The sequence below is a fragment of the Argiope bruennichi genome, chromosome 8 (genome assembly GCF_947563725.1).
Source record: "Argiope bruennichi chromosome 8, qqArgBrue1.1, whole genome shotgun sequence".
In the NCBI taxonomy this organism is placed as follows: domain Eukaryota; kingdom Metazoa; phylum Arthropoda; class Arachnida; order Araneae; family Araneidae; genus Argiope; species Argiope bruennichi.
This window is the reverse complement of record NC_079158.1, coordinates 27737763-27759125: the sequence shown is the minus strand read 5'-3', so window position 1 is coordinate 27759125 and position 21363 is coordinate 27737763. Positions and strand designations below refer to the sequence as shown.

Here is a 21363-nt window from a genome sequence, read left to right as displayed (position 1 = left end):
GGAGCGGCTGGAATTTCATAATAACTGGGAAAAAAACCAAAATTTTTTTTTTAATTTTTCAGAGGTTAAATGATCTTTTTTAATCATTTTTACATTTACAGTTTTGTAGCATGAATAAAATATTTCATAAAATCGTAAGTGAGTGTAATAATTTGATATGATATTTTAATTAGTACAATACTCCGATTTCATAATTTGCATTGAATTATAATCATGATTATACTTTTATCTATGACATAGTACGGCAATGGAAATTGGATGAAAGGAGACAAAACTGCGTAAGAACATTCATAAATAATGAACCAGAGAGCGTTCCTTCGGCATCTATTACAAAAAGAAAAATTGTACCAAATGTAGAACTGAAATATTATAAGAAAACTGAATTAAAAATAAGATTTAGTTGTCTATGTTCAGTTTTCAATATCTTTCTTAAAGTTTACAATTATTAATGAATTTGTTTTGAATGTAGAGTATCAGATATAGATAGCGAGTCTGATTCCATCAATGCTAAACAAAAATTGTAGTTCATATTGCGCATTTGTGTAAACGTGTCCTTTGCGAGTAAAAATATTTTACCTTTCCCTAGATTGATAATATTATGCTATATGCATAAATATAATTGTTTATATTTATGTATATTGTTTAATTAACTTAAGACAAAAGAAATCATTCTTGAAAGTCATGAAAATTGAATTCATTTGTATTATTTTACTTTTTGTTATTAAACATGTCTTATATTTGTTATAATTAAATGGAATTTAGATACCTTGATAGAGAATCCCTTTCGTATTATTTGAAAGCTAAGAAATATCCTTTATTAACCCTTTCACTATTAACCCGGCCGTGAAAGTTCTGTATTAACCTTATGCACTCGGAAAAGTAATTCAATGCATACTTATTTACCTAATGCAAGGACTTATTTATTGCTCCGAAATATTATATATATAAAATTGTTTTAAGTTGAATTTCCCTGAAAAATTAATCAACATCTTTTTACCATTATGTAGGCTTTTTTAACAATCAAAATAATAAAACGTCAAAATGATGCACCGTCTTAAATGGTGCCCCTTTGTACGATGCGAATGTAAAGAGTTAATAAACCGTTTTCTGTTTTAAAGTAGGGGCTTAGGATATTATACCTAAGAATGTTCTCACTTTATATTCCGAATCCATAATTTGAAAAAAGAAATATTCCCGCAAACGCCCATTAGTATACAAATAGCATGGCCGTGTTAGGCCTGATTAATAGCGAAAGGGTTAATATTGTACTCCTGTTTACATTCTAACTTTCCCTTTCTACGCGCATCGTTATCATTTATGAAACAATTTCACTCAAAGCGAATGCGAATTTCTAGTTTCTAGTTTGAGAATTTCTAGTTCCTTGTAATATTGCATGGAAAATTTCTGCAAATAGATTATATCTAAAATTTGATACATTCCAAGTCTGAATTAGTTTGAATAAAAGTGCATACATTCCAAAATCCACGAGGTAATCCAACTACCAAACTCTGTAAATAAACAATGCATATTCCCTCGGACGCACGAAAAGAAAACAACAGGGAAAAATAGCACACGCACTCATACTTGCAACTGAATAATAAACACCAAAAGAATAAAAAATGGAAGTAACAGTAATTTCTTACACTACAGACGCATCAAAAATTCTGGAAATAATTTTACTGCTGCAGGAGTCCCTAAAGACTGTAGTAGCCTGTCTGACAAGGAAGCATTTGATTTCCGGGTAGGAAAAAAAAATTCCGGAATGCCATTTCCGTTTTTTTGAAATCCAGCCGATGCAGTAACTACATATTCTGCTCGCGAGTTAAAGAGTGTGAGAGAGTGAATCTACAGAAAGAGGAAATTTTTAGCTGAATTCTAAATGGAACTCCCGGGTTCTTTGTCCATTCTCCGAAATCATATCGACAAAGAAGAAGGAGAAAAAAATGAAAATGCTTTTTGAAAAGACGTGTAAGGAAAAGCCACGCCAAAAGTATTCTATAAATATTTGACCAAGTTATGAGAAGCCTTTGTTCTTCAGGAAATAAAAAAAAAGTGTCTCAAAGAAATGTGCCATGCCTGGAACTTATTTTTTCTATAAATAAGTGAGAGGGAGAGGATATAGTTTTATATCTTTGAGAAGAGTTGGATTTTCGGAAAGAATTACCTTGAAATAAACAAATCTATGTTCAAAGGTTACGTTTTTTTAATACTTTGTTCATTGTGAACCTATTGTTCGGTATGTTTGATAAAAATTTATCTTATAATGACTTTCAAACTTTTTAAACGAAAATTAAAAAAGCGATTCATTTTTTCCCGTTGAAGAAAATTTTATAAGAAGATTAATTTATTTACTAGTATTAGATGTGCTAAACCTAAAAACTTATTTTGGCATTGTTTACTCATCAACATACATTTTTTGAACACCAATGTTTCTTTAATATCGATGAAAGATGTTTTTGAATATCTTTCATCGATATTTTTGAATATTTTTCATCGATATTTTTGAATATCTTTCATCGATATTTTTGATATGAAAGATATTTTTGAATATATTTCATCGATATTTTTGATATGAAAGATATTTTTGAATATCTTTCAATAATGAAATAAAAAGAATTGGTCTACACTATCCAATTAAAACAAACAAACATGATATAATTATTAAGTCGTGTCCCTTCTTCAACTCAAATATTGAAAACTACTAAGGAGAAGCTATACTTTATGAACATTTTTATCTTATTATTGCGTTAATTTTATAGTATCATAATTTAATATTGAAATAAAAACACTTTGATCCACCATCTTAGTAGAAATAAGCGTCTTTTTTAAAATGCTCTTTTTTTTCCAATGTGAATATTTTTACTTTAGACTATATTTATGGATTCACTAAAATACAATGAATAAACTTATTCTTGACATTTAATATATATTGAATATCAAAATGATTATCAGATTTTTGCTTTTATGCGTAGTGAAAATTGATAAAATTTAGCACTACTTCGTTTTATATCTTGTATTGAAAAAGTATTACGGTGAATGTTTGTTGCAAGGACAGATTTATCTTATACAAAGTAATACAAGAAAATTAAAAACTTCATCTTAAATAGTGAAAAGAATGTTTAATATTTTTTTAGACTTAATAGTGAAGAAAAATCTAACATGATAAGAAATTCTCATTCGCTTATGTACTTCATTAGTTATCGTAAATAAAAATCTAAATAACATCAGGGATAATAACGATATAGCTTTGAAGTATAATTAAAAATTCAAAAGTTATTTTCATGCCTAAAAGAAAATATTTTCCCATTTTGATCCAAGAGGTTAAATGTGTCATAATATCAAATGGGAAAGAAATTATCTTTATAAGAAAGTATAGAAATATTTTTATATACATCGCTAATAACTAAATTAATTAATTTCGAGAAAAATATTTATTAACGTAATTATTTGTCTAAAATTTAATTTTTTAAAAAAATTAACTCATTTATTTTTACAATGAGGAATTGGATATATCAAATTATTAAAGTAAAAAGATCATTTTATTCATTACTATTAAATTATTGAAATAATTTACCTTAATGATAAATATTTAAAATAAATAGTGAAAAAAATAACCTATAAATTTTAATAAAAATTGAAATAGCTCGTGGTAAGAATATGAACAGGATGCTTTTAATCAAATATATTTGAATCTTTATTTTGCAACAGAAGCGAACGTTTGAAGAAAAAGTTTAATATTTCATTTAAATATTTTATACCAAGACAGCATACGTTGTTGTGACATTTTTCAAATTATTTTCTTCAGTTAAATTAAATCACCAAAATATGGAACGTACACAAAAGCATTTTTACTTCTAGAAAGTATTGAGTTGGCCATTTAAAACAAGCCCTATATCTCACACACGGATCCAGACTGGATCAGGAAAACAGTGGGAATAATTTCAATTTTTATTGATTAAATAAGACACTTGATTTGTTAAGAAAACATTTTAAAAAGGCAAAAGTATAGAAAAAATTTAAAATAACTCATCGACTATTAGGATGGTTTATTTATACTAGGAGTAAATTAAAAAAAACATTTTATAATTTTCGTCTTTTTATTTAATGTGGGTAAAATTCTTAAATTTTTATGTATACAGAAGAAATATCTGGCAAACTCTTTTCATCACAATATGTTTTACTCTCCATCGAAAATTATCTTGAAATATTTCCTATTTATCCAAACTTGCGACAAAATTAAAAATTATTTCAAAAATATTCGACATGGAAAAACAATAAAATTAATATGAAAACATGTTTCAATTTCTATCTGAACACTTTCTTGCTTATGTCCTAATTTTTGAATACTGTAATATTATATTTTGTATATTCAACTCAACAACTTATAGCAATAAAAATATCAGTTTATATTTTTTCATGTCAAGGTACATTAGACAGGACAAATTTTTATATGTATAAAAAATAGTTGCTCAGTGCTTTGCGCATTTAAAGATTACTGATTTAAGATATTTGGTCCAAACTTATCTCTAGAGTGCTAATATTTCATTTTCAATGCTACTAATAAATGCTGGCTTGACTTTTTAGGAGTCATGGCGTATTTTCTATTACTTGATTTTGTATATCTTAAATCAATATTTCGTCTACATATCCTTAGTTACTCAAACGCTATTTGTTAACTGAAGAATAACTATATGCTAAGCCACTATTTTTTAAAATCTCTATTTACAAAAAACAAAATGAAACATTTGAAATATTTCACAGGTTAAAAATGTGCAATATATCAAATATGCAATTTTTTGAAAAATGACTGAAAAAAAATGCAGTGTTGTTTAGAAACTATCGTGAAATTAGAATGAGAAACACGACAGCGCCCTCTTATTTTTTATAATTTCTGCTCTGCAAAAGGGAAGAACGTTTATTAACACATTTTTTTCCAGAAGCGATATATATTCTTCTAAATATGTGAAAAAATCTTTTTCGTTAGTATTTAAAAAGGGTTTTTTTTTTTGCATAGAGACACATTAACTCATTACAGAGGAAATAAAAATCGTAATTACTTAAAATAACTGCTTTCTCAGTTCTTTCAGCGATGAAAAGCAAAAACATGAAACAAACCCAATATTCAGCAAATTTTGAGGAAAATAAAAGTGACAAAGTATTGGAAAAACTGAGCTATATGGAGAGCGATGGTACTTTATTTGAAAAAAAAAATAGCTATTTCTAGAAAAGAAAAATTAACCACAGCTTCTGATGGAACAAACCAATAAGGAAGCAATTAACAGCCAAAATTTTATTTTTCTTTAAGAAATATTTACTTTTTTTGAAGTGTAAATCGATCATTCTGATTTCTTAGTAATATTATATACAAAAATTCATAGACTTTTATTATGAGAAAGAAAAATCTTCAACAACTTTACCGTTTTATAATTTCCAGTACAATATAATTTTTTTTTACTTATGCAAGGGTACTCAGAATAGAATTTTTACAGTTTCTATAGCTAAGTTGACAAACTATGATTGTCATATTGATTATTTGTATATGATTTGCGAAGAAAGTCAGGAAATGTTGTGGTAGTTTCAAATTTATCCGATATATGGCGATTAAAAACTACTTAGTTTAGAAACTACCAATATTACAAAATTATTAGAATTACAAGGCAAATATCTCAAAATAGTCACCATCTAAACAATTAACATGACACAAACAATGCATGACTAGTAGCAACATTCCGTTATATAGATAATGGATTGGTTGCATATTCATGGTTATGCAATAAATTAAGAGCCCCCCAAATGCGAAATTTCAGAAATAATTAGATTAGAGCTGAATATTTTGCTCCCTTGATAGAGCTTCACAATTAGAGGAGTATTGTAATGAAAGTCTCCAAAAATCCCTTTGGAATTTCCATTCCTGAAAAGTTCTAAATGTCGCTGTTTACGGAACTGTCATTAGCTTTGTAACTAATGATCATATCAAGCTCATCTTTTTTCATTGTTTTTTATTATATTCATTTATTAAATGCATATAAGAATACTTTTCTTAAACATTCCTTTACATAAAACATACAGATTTTTTTTAAATTTTAAATATATTATATCCTACATTTTTGTTAACAATTGATATACATTTTTTTATGCGCGGTACTGCTGGAAAGGAAGAGAAAACAAACTTCGGCATGCAATTGCCTCATGTAGAGACCACATAGTAATGCGGTGAACATTGATCACGCTCAGCTAAATAAATGTCTTCTGATTCTAAATATATTTTATAAATTTATACTTTTTAAAAGTCTTTTACTTTGATTTACAAATATACAGGTAAAGTGCAGTTTCCATAAATGAACTCACTGCGCATTGAGATTAAAATTCATCAGAAATCTTGCTATTGAATATCTGCTGAGCCACTCGCTCGTCCCATTATAAAATACTTCATGTAGTTTCTAGAAATACTATCGTTCAAGATAAGCAGGCTGTCATTCCTCATGTATGCAAATGTGATAACTCACTATACAACGCACTGAAATAAACGAAATTTGATGTGTGATACTGTGATTATAACTGCAATTCTATATCAAATTTTGGTTTCAAATTTTAGGAAGAAACGAGTCCAAAATATGTATTTGTTTTTCTGGTTCTTGCTTGTGTATTAACCGCATATCAGCGATTAATCGCCGAAACATTCGTCAAAGATGGTTTGATAGATTCGGTAAAAATGCTAGATTGACGCTAAAAATCTATATTTCGTAATGATTGCTTTACCCGCAGTCCACAGTTACAGGAGGGGCAGACGGTTAATAATACTTACATTATAGAATATGCGGAGGTGATTTGGGGAAATCACACCAGTGGACAAAAGTTATAGAGTTCATTGTTAATCATGAATAGTTCGGAAATCTAAGCGACCAGTGTGAAATGTCAGTGACATTTCGTAAAGTGTCCATGACATTTGATTAAAAAAACATTAGCGACAGTAGTTGAAAAATTTCAGTTGCATTTCATATTTACTCAAAGAAAAGTCTAAACAAAAACCAGTAAAATGATTCATTTATATCCCATAATATATTTCAAAAAATTGCCATAATGTGCTTAATATTCCTTTAAAGAAACTAACTTTTTTTACTAGACGCTTTATAGAAAAACCTTAAAAAATATTTAATGCATTTGGGTTATTTTTTCCAGATATTTATGCTCTTATAATTCGATAAAAAATCTACAAAAGATACAAAGAAAACAAATCATCTGAAATAAGAACAACGATGCAAATAGCCTTTAAAAACTTAAAGAAAAATATTCATTTTCCATTGTTACTAATGTTTTTCTTAAGTGCTAATTATTTTGAAAGGAAAAAAAAAGATTCGTACATGCATCTATAAAAAAAATTAATTAAAGCAATCATCATTAATCCTTATTTTTTTACAAGCACAAAAAAAGCTTAAAAGATCTTTCTGAAATAATTGATGCATTTAAAACCAGAATCCTTTCCCATTTTCACCGAAATTGTCAAACTTATATGAAATCCTCATTTAAGATTTAAAAAAAAAATTTTTAAAGAAAATAAAATTATATAAATATTCAAAAATTCTGAAAAACTGAATTAATTGATAAAAAATCTACAATGTTAATTAATCTAACCTAAAATTTTAGAAAATGCACTTTTTTTTATCTCTTTCCTTACATTGCAGATCTCAGCGTAGCAAATAATGAACAAAAAATCATTTTTAATCATCTGAATAAAATTCCAAACACAAGAAAAAAGAATAACAATGTATTAAAATTAAAATAGAAAGTATAAATTGCATTTAAAAATAATCTCTGAAAAAGGAGAGAAATTAAAGACATAGATTTCTAAAAATTTTGTCTGAGCCTGAAATAAATTGGATAGCATTATCACTTGCTACTTTTATATTTCTTCATTTCAAAATTATAATCATTTCGCCTTGACAATCCAATGCTCAAAAGCTGTCATGACAAAGAAAAAATAATCTCAAATTTAGTGAATTTTCTCTGAAAGAAAGTGTGAAGAGAAATTCTGATAAGCATTTAAAAATCTCAAAAAATATATTTGCACTAAAAATAAAAATGGCTATAATCTCCACTTGCAAGGTGTGTTTAAAGGAGCTTAAAAGACTTTATATACTTCAAAGAGAATAAACTTTTTTTCATTGAAGAGGCAATAATTTAATCGAATATACCAAAAAGAAAAACATGAAAGGTGTTTGATTATTCTTTTGAACTGATGCAAGAAGGAAAAAAAAAAATGAAAACTGATTATTTCTTACTACGCGCTTTCATTTAAATCTTGATACAAGTCAAAAAGATCGGCAAAGCTTTAAGATATTTAATATTATTCCAACGTTTGCTTTTATGCTTAAAAAATTTAATTCGGAACTTATTTAAAAATAAATTGTTTCTAGAGTATTTTTTTAATTTTCATTTATTCATACGAATCTTGTTTTTCTTAAAGCTTAAGTTTCCTTCAGTAGAAGTATATATAGTAGAATTTGTGCATTATACAGGGCGTACATAAATGAATATTCCTTCTTAGTAAAGGTATTAAACGGAAGCAAAATAATGCGAACTATTTAAATATAAAGCATAGTTATAATAATTGAAAGCAATAGTTGAAATATAAAGCATAGTTATAATAATTGAAAGCAATAGTTGAAATATAAAGTAATAGTTAAAAGTTTAAATTATTATATGTATCTAATGTGACCTTCCCCCCCCCAAGAAATATGAAAGGTATTATTGAGAGAGTAAGATAAATCTAATTTTCAAACATGCTTGGTATGATGCTCTGAAAAGTTACTTTAAGCTCATCAACGTCAATTGACAGCAGTGGAGCGACATACCTGTTCTTATTGAAAACTTATTATTGTGCGTTGAATTTAAACTTTCAATTGTCATTTTTGGTTTTTGATGAGTAATAAAAATGTACTTTGTTTTGTGTACCTCAAAGTTGGAATATTCATTTAACTACTCTCTGTATTTCTTTTCAGTGACTTTTTTAGAAGTTCCATAAAAATTCATTTAAAGATGATTTAAAATAAATAATCTTGTATTGAAACGTTTTTTTTTTTCATTACTGATTAAGGGGGTTCACTTCATATTCACTTTTACTCGCTAACCCCGATGCTGTTCTTGAATCGTACATGCCCACAGATTATTAGGGTTTCCTGAACAATTGATTTCTTCCCTATATCGAAATATTGAATCATTATTTCACATTTTTCCACCAATTTAGTGACTTGCTTTTCAAATTGACAGATTCTCGTTGGGTTTTCTTTGCATTTTCTCTTCATTGAATATTTTTGGACGCCCCCATTGCTATTTTAAAAAAACAGTGTAGGATTAACAAGTTTATTGCTTAAGAATTCAGACGATTTCTAGCTGACAGTTATACTTTTTACCGAAAATGATAAACACACCGGGAATCTATTCATTAGCGCTGCAACAAACATGTGTCTAAAAGTAGAATAAAAAAAAGGTTTTAAAAGCAATTGTTGTTAATTTGATGTTAATTAAAGCTTTTTCTTGTCTTTTTCGTCACCATTTCACCATCAAAGGCAATACAAATACTTACGTCATAACAATATTTTTCATTAAATATCTCAAACAATACTGGCAAAACAAACTTCAAATGTGTTACGTCACAAAGTAAATAATACGAACACCAGTCACAAAGTAAATAAAACGAAACGTTTACATGAAATTTTTTTATATAATAGGAAAATAAATTATATAAATAATAAGATGATATAAAATAAATCAGAAATACTTCCTGAAAAACAACTTCTTTTCTACAAGAATACATAGTTACGAATTCTCTTATTTACAGAAAGAATAAAACAGATTCATTTAAGCAATTAGTTGTTTGATTATCTTTATTACAGGTTTGCATCAAGTATGACTTAATCCATGTTCGGAAAAGGATCTTATTTTAATTAATATCCTCATATTAATTAATGAAACAAAAGGTTTTAATGCATTGAAATTTTTTTCTAAAACAACAGGAAATTTTTGTTGAAAATAGTTTGAAGAACAAGTTCATCTACCTGCGCATTTCTTTTAATTAAAGAATTTCTAACAAAATTTTATTCAATTATATAGAAATTATTTTCATATGTTAGGTAGATTTAGACAACCGTTAGATAAAAATTTTATTAAAAAATATTTGAAAAAGAAGATAAGAGATTTGTGTATTGTCGGGAAAAATTAATTTCTCATCTTCAAATGATTTGAAAAACTAGAGAAACAGTTTTTTGTTTCCCAATCAGAATCGCCATTTTGATTTTTGTTTTCCTTATTGTCGGTACAGATGCTGTCCCAGTAGATATTTTTACTTTTATTAAATGATAAGAGACAAAAAGGATTTATCTCTCAGTTCGAAACTTTTATATTGGATTTCTGATCATGTTGTGACGATATTAACCTTTATCCTATCTCAATGCGATGAATAAGCTTATAGCTATTGAAGAATAAGAAATCCCGTTGATGCTGAAAAATTCTTTAAATCTCATATTCCGGTAACTTGATAATGGGGGAAGAATATTGCCATTTTTTTTTTCACTAGAATTTCCCTTTTAAGAGAAAATTTTGAAACTCACAATGCATATTTTTATTTTTGTTCCTTGTCCCAAAGATGGTTAGTAGCAAAATTAACTGCCGCATTCTGAACTTGAAATATTGAAATATATGAATTCAACTTACAGCAATATGTTTTGAAAAGGGTTTCCTTTTAGGTAGCAGGAATACAGAAATAGTAGTATACAGTATAGTAGCTAGTAGGTATACAGAAATAATGAGGGCTTGACTATTCCCTACCGATGACGGGTCATGCCTTGTATGGAAGGGGTTGTACAAGGACGGTGATGGTCCAGAGAATTCAAAAACAGTTCCTACAATGCAATCTTGGAGTTACGGGTTTTCAGATTTTACTGTGTGCTTCAGGTCAAGTTGGAATAATCGATTATGAAACTAATAATCCCAATATTCTATATTTTCATTGGGCATTATGGCTTTTACTCTAGATGGTTTATTTGCGACTGTCTTAAAGTATTAAAAAATTCTTAATATTTTTCTGTTACTAAACATTCCGCCAGTACCAAACATTGAACTTTGTGTGTATGGCTTGAGCTATAATATGAAGGGAAAGAGTCTCAGTGAAGACATTTAAAACATTTATGGGTGAAATACTACAATATCGTATGATTTTAAATACGAATATTCTTCGGATGCTGTAGAGCTGCTTAATTGATTGTCTGTGAAGATCTTGGCGCAGATGCCAGAGCCATAAAGTAGAAGTTTTTCAATTATTGTCGAATACCAATGTTTGATTATTTGTTTATAAAGGCTAGAGTGGGTTTAAAGTAAAATGTTAAATTACATACTAGTTTTTATTAAAAGCTTCGAATCTGTGAAATCTTGTTAAGTTCGTCATCAGACAAAATATCTCAGTATTTTAATACGATTTTATTTTCATACCTTTATTTACAATGCTAAAAATGTAATTGAACGGTAACATAGTTCATTTAATACTTTATTATGAAAAATGGTATTTGAATTTTTAGTTATATATGATCTTTCATCTTTTACCAATCATTTTTACTTTATCTATATAAATTTCATCTGAAGTTGTAGAAAAAATCTATTCATTATTTTGCAAATATGCTTGTTGGAGTTTTGCATAGAGCACTTTGGATTCCAAGAATTGAAAAAATGTAGGAGTAAAGATATTTCCCTAAAAGACCCTGGGATTACTCTTATTCAATTTCATCAAAAGACTTCATATATATTTTAATAGTTAGTTACAATTAATTTTTATCCTCCTTTTCCAGTGCTAACGTCGACGCCCGAGCCTCAGTGTACTCTCATGGAGCTACATCGGTGCCTCCAGTCCTTGCAGACTCAGAGCAATGATCTGGCCTTTGCCGCCACTCGATATGAACTACTCACTCTCTGCAGGTAACAGATACAATGAACTATAATGTTTATTTACATAAGATTTATTGCAACCAAATTTTCCGAACATAATAAAATTCGATAGCAGAATTTTGATTAAAAAAATTCGCTTTTATAAGTGAATTATTTCCACTTAAAACATATTTAAGGTGAACGTCTATTAAGGAATTATTTTCACTTGAAACATCTTTAAGGTGAACGTCTATTAATGAATTATTTTAACTTGAAACATCTTTAAAATGAACGCCTATAAGTAAATTATTTTCACTTAAAAAGGTCTATATTCGCTTTAATGTCTTCACATTGTTGTAATGATAAAAAAATCGATCTCGCTTTAAAAAAAATTTCATGACATTTTACCTCCAAGAAGACGGCAAACTATGTAATTATGTCTGTGAATTTGTAAATTTGCTTATATGTGTGTGAATAATGGCTAAAACTGAATGACAAGTTAAATGGATTCAATTTTCAATGATAGTATTACAGCTAAATTGCTATGTGTATCAAAATTTTAGTAAACTCGGGAGGCAGAATAAGAAACATTTCAAGATTAAGCACAAGTGATTCTTCATTTTTACATCAAATTGCGTAAAAGCATTCAACAATAATATTTTAATATGATGTACGTTAAATAGAAGTATTATATTTTTAACTAAAGATTTTCTTTACCTGCGCCTTCGCTCGCCTCCATGTAAAATGTTACATGTATTTTAGCTGTTGTGCTTAATTATGCACATTCATACTCCAGCTATCTAAAATGTTAAATACATGAATTATTTACGATTATAATAATGAAAAATGTTTTGTTAAGATTTTAGTGTCCATTTTTTCTCGCCAATTACGATATAATCGCACCAGCCTTTTTAAAACTCGCCAAACTCCGCCAGCGTATTTGGTTACAAGATATCGTAACTAATTGCACTAGGGTTGCAAGAAAAATTGTCAAGACTAGATTTGGTAAAAACAAGCTCTCTTCAAAAAGTCAACATTGAACTACCAAAAAACTTGGAATGCCAAGCCAAACTAAAAGAACAAAGGTTTTAAAATAAATGGAATTAGGACAAAATATATTTTGGTGTTACCATTGGCATCATCGAATAAATAATTTTTTGAATTTTGTTATTAGTAAAAGCATTTTTCTCAGAATAAATGCTTCTATAATTATTACTGAATAATCGATATGATAATTTTTAAAATTTTAAAGGTATTATGGGAAGATAAAATTTGTTTTTGAGTGTGTCAGCCCTTTTTGTGAGAGTTTTATAATTTATTTTCTAACACCTTTCCAAAATTATTTCTGACTATACAATAATTGAAATTTGAACCTGAAATGGCTTTTAAAATGGTTTAATGGCTATTTTTGTGAAATAAGGTCCTTGTCAACATGAATCAATTTAACTAATAAATCATATCACGAGTCTGCGATTCAATAAAAACGACACCATTTATGATGCTTTTTTATGAATGGAATTACTTTGAGATAGATTTCTTTTGTTTTGGAAGATTCTTAATATTTTTATAATGATGCGAAACAAATATTTGCATCAAAATGTAAAATTTGATCAAATTTGTTAAAAGTATTTGTGCCAGTAGCAAGTATTTCAAGATATAGCTGTAAATCTGTATAAGAAAACAAAATGGATTTCGAGGTCTTATATGTTGAGAAGGAAGTGAAACACACTACTAAAACTGAACAATTCTTAACAATAATTAGTAGAATAAAGATCTAAAAATTATCGAATAAAAGATCTAAAAATAATCAACTATACAATAAATGTAAACAATTTTGGTGAAAAAGCTTGATATGAGAATATATTTTCAAAAATTTCGGATGAACACTGGTATATAGAAGCATTTTGATACCTCTCAAGTCGATCAAATAAAAATTGAATGTTCTTCGAAATAATGAATTATTATTTGACAACAGCATTACGTATTAAAAGTATGAAGAAATCTTTAATTGATTGAATAAAGCTCGTGATTCTGAAATAATTAACATTAGTAAAAATGCAAGTTCAATACGTTACCACCCAGACATGCTAATACATATTTAGATATCACGAATTAAATACTCAAATTATTAATACATATCTTAAATTTAAATATACCAATAATTTACGGAACAAAACATCAAAATCCAAAGAATTTACAAAGAACTATGACCATTACTCAACACAACTTAGCTCACTGGTGAAGAACTAAGCGAGTTCGAAATGTCTTAATAAAGCTCACAACTATTGATGTTACCCAAGAACTTACTATCAGAATTTTTTGACGATGCTTATCTCAAAACATTTTCGTACACACTCACATTTCTCCTCCCCAAAGAACCATAAAGACCCTACGAAAAATATCGATATAAATACTTAAGAAGGAAAAAATAAGCGCTTTTGGTATTTTAAAAAATCTCGATGTCGAATGTTTTGGTAACTCGCGAATGAACAACCACGGCATACTTCTTTTACTACCTGATAGGGGCTGCTTGCCTCATATTAGAGGCGGCTGATGCACGCTTATCTGCGGCAAAGTATTACCGCAACAACCCCCGAGGAAGGTCATTTACAGCAAAAGCTGCCCTTCATGAATAACAAAGGAGATCTGCACGGGTAATCCAGAAGTTAGCAAGGAGATAGATGAGAAAAAAAAGAAGAAAAAAAATGAGAAAGAGTTTGTATCTCTTTGCAGTAGGTGATTTAGAAAGCATTGCAGTTTTTTCTACTTGAAAAAAAATGCATTCCACATTCATATTAGAATACAAAATGCAAGTAAAAGGTAAATGGTAAAGCAACCCTTGGATTTAATAGCTAGATATTTATTCTGAAAAATAAAGTGGCTCATAAAATAAATGTTTATAGTATAATCTATGGAATGTGTGCTTTTATGACTTTAACATATCTCACCATATATTTGGTGTAGTTTAATCATAAATGGTTCTTGCGCCAATAAACTTTATCAAACCTTTAACACATGTTACAAAATAAAAATTCAGTATTTGGTTAAACCGAAGTATGCATAAAGGCTTTCTTAAAGCCATTTATCGCGTTTTAGCATGAAATAGAACTAGTAAAATTAAATAATAACTTAATTACATATGGTAAAACGTTTATTATTTCAATATATTCGATCATTCTGAATTGATTTTCAAAAACAGTTTGCCTTCAGATTAACAGATATGAAATTTAATTCAATAAAAATTATTAATTCCTGATAAAAATACATTTGTACCTTATATGTTTTAAACAATTTTTCATTGTTTTTTAATATGTTAAATTAAGACCTATTTTGAAGCTCTTATAATCAATTTATAGCACCAAAATTAAACAGAATATTTTCTAGGAATTCAATTTTATCTTTTACTTATCAAAATAAGGATGTCCCATTACTGATCATAATTAACTGTTTTGGTTATATGAAGGTACCAAATCTTAAAATTTCCAAAACGGGCCAATTTTCTTAGGAAAATATTAGGCGTTTGATAACTATTTTCAACCATTCTTAATTAATCTCGCTGCATGAAATTATCAATAAAATTAAGAAAGGGATGAATGAAGCGATTTTTCAAGACTCTATTGAAATGAAACAAGAAATTTCAATAATTCTCACTAAATATCTTTTATTTACTAAAACATTTCTATTTTATTTGAATATGTCCTGTTCAAACGTAAATAAATGACGAGGCCTAATAAACGATGACCTTCATTCAAATTTCTACATTACATGCATTTCGAAAGCATTTTGACTCTGATGGATCTAACGTGGCTTAATTCCACTTATAATGCGGATTCATGAGAAGCATTAAACCTGCATTACTAGAGTTAAGATACTGCCGTCAGATAATCTGCATTTCTGGCCGAAAATCTTTAGAAAAATATAACTTAGACATAATTTTTTAAAATTATAACAAAAATTTTTGTTATTTATATAATCGGTGAATGTTACCAGAATTAACTTCTCCTTACAGCACACTGAAAGAGAGCGTTTCCTGTGTGGACAACCACATGAAACACTGCTTTACTGTCACGCAGAGAAAAGTGTTCAACCACGTGGTTGCTGGGGCCAGACAAGTGTTACTGGAACTGTGCGTACCAGGCGCCATCCAGGAAGGTAACCTCTTTTGAATGTTTGATTTTCTAACAAGATAATACCACTTTAACATTTATGAAAATTTAATCCGTGTAATTAAGAGATATCTTATAATTGGCCTGGACATTATGTCTTAAATTGTATCATTATAAAGCAGTAGAATACAAATATTACAATCATGGTCACAATGTTGTGGTAAATAAATAAAATTATTTACCAAAACAATTTTTTTAAATTAATTAAACGATTATTAATAAAGAAATTATTAAAAGCTTGTTGGAGTAAAGCAAAAAATTACAATTTCTCTAGAAAATTTATTCCGTAGTTTTGATTATCTTTATTAGCATTGCCTGTATTTTTATTTTCACAAAAATAGCATATATCTTTGACAGCATATTAAGAACAACTCTTCATTTAAAAAAAGATTGATCATATGAAAATTTACCTTCAAATTTTGATTTTACGGAAGTATCTGCTTTCAATAACTTTTAGAATGATTCCAATGCTTTTTATAAAGCTTTAATTTAAGCACGGTTTCAGAGCTAGAATTAAGTTGCATGATTTGTATTCTTCTTAATTTTCCGAATAAGGATGTTTCATTTTTTTTTGGGGGGGGTTGTAATCAGGACATCGAGAATGGCAGCTGAATACTTGAATGACTTGAGAGCGTGCTTTTATTAAAATTGAAAAATAAAAGGAAATTTAGATAAACATTTGTTGGATGTTAAATATGAAGTTTCAGTCTGTGTAATTTCTCCTGGAACATTACGTCACGTTTCAAAGCCCATACAAATGTTAAAAAAAATGAACTTTTTTGATCAGTTTCGATTATATTTTGAATAGTTAAAAACGAACTACATTTATTTGATTTTCCACTGCCAAACATTTTCTTTTCCAATACACAGAATCTCTTCAAGAATTTCATTTAATATCAACATTGCAAGAGAATAAATAAAAGAAAATAAATATCGATTTATTTCATACAGCTTTGACATTCCCATTAAAACTCTTTACAATATCATTTTCAGCTTGTTACTGGATAAATTAAAATTTAACAAGCTATTGTAGTTTGGCCTTTTGTTATACTTCTCTTTATGACAAATGAATATAGTATTTTTGAGAAGAATTGGTATTATTTTTCCAGCCAATCTTATCACGGTACGACCGGAGTTTAACCCCCTGCTTGGAGTAATTTTCAAAAATCGCCAACTCCTGAACAACAGTCTTGCTCCGTGTTTTGCGAAATGTTCAAAAGCAAGGGAGCAGATGTCCAATCATAACGCATATTAAAGGCGAAAGAAAATAGGTTTGCAAGTCAGGAAGTTGCCAGTTTTGGCGCGTTATCGCAACTTGGCGAAGAAGGGGGTTCAACTTCGGTTCAACCTCTTATCACATTGACTCTCTTAACATATTTTTGATGACATCAAAATATATTTCCAATGACAAATTGCTGCATTTTAGTTTGTATCATTTTCCTATTTCTTAAAATACTATTTTTTCGCTAAAGTAGTTCATTTAGTTCAGCACATCACATTAATTTTCTGTTGGTTTGAAAAATATTATTGCCCACTTTGTTTGGTTTTTAAAAGCTTACAAGAAAAACTTTGTGCAAATGTTAATACATACTTAATGCGATTTTATTACAACACAAAAGGCATAGCTGCCTTGTGTTTAGCTAATAGCCATTTATGTAATGTACGAATATCCTGGGTATTTTATAAGCCATATATTCAGTCATTATTAAAATTAGTCATATATAACATTGTAGCAACAAGTACAGGGAAAGGAGATTGTCGCACTACATTTTAACAACAAAAAGGCCAAAAATATCATGATTTTGTAACATAATGAAACAGTAATAAGCAAATTTTGTTGAAAAGTGTGAATGTGTTACGGAACAGTTATTAAAAATCAAATTACATAATAAGAATAGTTTTTAATTAGATAGAGTAACAGTGTCACAAAATCTTAACTTTAGAATTGTTCCCAAAGGCATACTTAATAGTTATTAAAAACCACACTATACCGCATTTAATTACCACAGCATACTTAACGACTTGCATAATTTCTTCCAGTTAACTTTAAATGTTTATTAATTTGTTCCACGTAATATAATATTTATTTTCTGTACTGTAAAAATCTTTTTATTTTGCCAAAATATTCTATAATTATTGAACTTATAAGATATTCTGAATTTGCAACTAGATAAAGTATTTCATTAACTGCAACTGCAGAATAGCTTTAGAACTTCGATAACCACATATTTTGATCTTTTAAAACTTAGAACGAAAGTGAAAGAATGCAAACTGTTTTTCATTCAGGAGTTTTAAAGCTTTGAGATAAAATTAATAGTTTTAGAATGTTAAAAAAACATTTCCCCGCATAAAGTTGAGAGTAAAACGTCTGCTATGTGCTCTTTCAGCGTATCTGAAGCACGCCCCTTGCTTCAAAAACGTCTCCCTAGCCGAAGATAAATGCGCACCCAAGTACAGGTACCTCATGGAACTGTCGGAGAACGTCAATCAGCGGCAAAATGTGGACGATGGACTTCGGGAATCGTGCTGGTAAGTGGCTTTGAAAATCCCTCAAAGGCCTCCCCCCGCTCAGTCAGCAAGATGCCTGCCCCTAACACGATTTATCACGGTGCCAGTGGAAGGAACGTCCGTCAGCTGCTGTGTTAGGCCTTAAAGGATGCTAAAAGAAAGAAGGGTAAAGAACAAAAAGTGGTCTGCATAGAATTTAGATCGAGCGCTTGATCCGCCATGGAATGCTAAGAGAAATAAAGGAAGATAAGTTGTGTACCGGCTGTCGACCGTGAAAGTCCAAAGGATAATCTATGTTATTTATAAAGGCTTAGACCATTCCATATACATGGTACATGGAAAAGCTAAGATATTGGAGGTTTTAATGAAAAACAGAGAATAAAGTGCAATTGCTTTTTACAGTCGCTCATACATTATAGATTACGAATATGAAAAATCACCATCTTCATGTTTTATAACACATACACCGTTAGTAATTGAATTTAAGGTGCTCTAAGTGACAATGTTAATAATGTCTGGTATAAATAAAATAGAAACAGTATCAGTAATTTTATTAGTACCTATATTAATGAATATCATATAAAAGTTAAACATCACTTAAGATGCCACTACTATTCTGATTAGGTTGCACTAGAAGTCTTACCTCAAGGTAAGAGTGGCTATTGTATATGGAATCAACCATACATAATATCAAAATTTGAAAGGGAGCTACATTATCTTTTGTGATGAATTATGTGTCCAAATTTAAATTTAGCACCTTATGATTGGGTGATAAGCTAAAAGCAATGTTCACTTATTCTACCTCTTGTAAAATAACAGCTTATACTTTTCCATAACATAAATGTGCATAATATGTATGGCCTTAATTTATTAAAAAAATGGACTATAATACATTTATCAAGTAAATAAAAAATGGAAAATTTAAATCCATCAATATATAGCATTTTTTGATGTTGTTATTGTTGGTAAAGAAAGTAATTGGGTTGGCCATTTTGAATAACATTTTATCAGTAACAGAAATAAGAAGGCAAAAGTTTATTTAGACACTACTTCTGGTTTTAATTTATTAAAATTTTGAAAAGACAAACTATTTCTTACATTAAGTACTACGTTCTATTACAAAATTTCTTATTTGAAATGCAATTATATTTTTCTTTAAAAGTCGTCTAAAATAGCCAAATGATCACTCAGTCTTCCGAATATTCTTCATTTTTCTTATGCTTGTCATAGCTATCTTAATTCTTTGGGTCCCCATTTTCTTTCATTAATTTGACCCCTGCAATATACATTATGATGACCCCTTTTTTAATATATAAAGGAATTGGTTTCACATTCCATTGGATATATTTCCCAATATTTTTATTATGCGAGCATGTTCAGACAATATACCCTTTTAAATTTTTATTTTAGTAATTTTATTAAAATATATTTGTTTCCATTTATTTATTTCCGTAACAAGTATGCCATGAAAGAATAATCAAAATGCAGATTTTTTTTTTAAAAAAATCACTCGTGAATATTTATTAATGACGCCTTACATGTAAACAAAAACTCTTAATTATGATGATAAAAAAAAGAGTAAAATAATAATCTTGAAAAAATAGGAAATTTAAAAATTTTAGTTTGCTGAAATCATAAGGAATATGATTGAACAAATTAAATAAGTAATTTATCAATAAGTTATATTATATATATATATATATATATATATATATATATATATATATATATATATATATATATATATATTAAATTAATCAAATTTTCATTTACTTCAAAAGGATTGTAATAATTCTATGTAAAATATACATTATGGTCCTGCCTAATCGAAAATTCGCCATTGTTTCTTTGTAGTCGAATACTTCTCTGACTTTCATTTATTGGTAATATTCTGCATTTTATTAATAGTTTGTGATTCAGATATAAAACTTAGTGGAATGTCATTTTATTCCAGAAAAAGATTACTTTCTTCAAATTAATTTTCTATAATGATCAAAGAGATTAACCTTTTATTTTCAGTGCATTCGGAGAATTCGTGACTTGCAAATACCTCCATGTGAGTCAGGATTGCGGGCACGATGCAGCTCTCTTTCTTCAACAACACCTGGACCGCATTTCAAGTCCGCTAATCCACGAGCACTGTGCCCACTACACGTACGCGACGGACGCATGCTCACCCACCTCTACAACATCACCACTTCATCATCATTCCGCATCGCTTTTCATTTTCTTCCTAACGTGGATACTTGCCCACCGGATCACGTGCCTCGACAGCTTCCCACAGATGCTCACGTGAGGCTGACACCAACACATATCTATTATGTATAGTGTTGGCTGTAAAAGAGAGATAAATAGATACAGGAGTTTCAAAACTCATTTGAAACACTATTCTTTTTGGAATGATAGATATACAGGAAAAAAAAAAGAAATTAAATTGGACATTTAATGTAACTGTTGAGATTTAAGGAAGAAATATAGATCAATCACCACGGTTTAAAATGTTTTCATTAATTTGAATGCAATTATTTCATTGGAAAAATATAAAGCACATTTGCATCTATATTATTTGATTGTACAATAAAATATATCATTTCAACCTTTATCTGGTTATGTATTCTTGTTCTTACGTAACAAATTATTTTATTAAATGCATTATTAGGATATTCATTCAAAATGTTCACTAAGAATGGCTTAATAATTAATTTATAAATCATTAGAGATAGGCATGTATACTTCTAATTGCCTTTTGCTGTAAAAGATTTATAACTTTGTTTTA

At 28.6% G+C, this 21363-nt stretch overlaps 1 protein-coding gene across 1 annotated transcript in view; it reads left to right on the top strand.

The window, feature by feature from the left end:
* Positions 1–21130, top strand: part of LOC129981706 (uncharacterized) — an 82085-nt gene extending 60955 nt beyond the window's left edge. The window contains exons 2-5 of the mRNA XM_056092653.1: positions 11838–11964; positions 15923–16065; positions 18467–18608; positions 20607–21130. Of these exons, the coding sequence (XP_055948628.1) occupies positions 11838–11964; positions 15923–16065; positions 18467–18608; positions 20607–20883 (689 nt within the window). The 3' untranslated portion in view covers positions 20884–21130. The remainder of the gene's footprint in view (positions 1–11837; positions 11965–15922; positions 16066–18466; positions 18609–20606) is intronic.
* Positions 21131–21363: the final 233 nt, after the last annotated feature.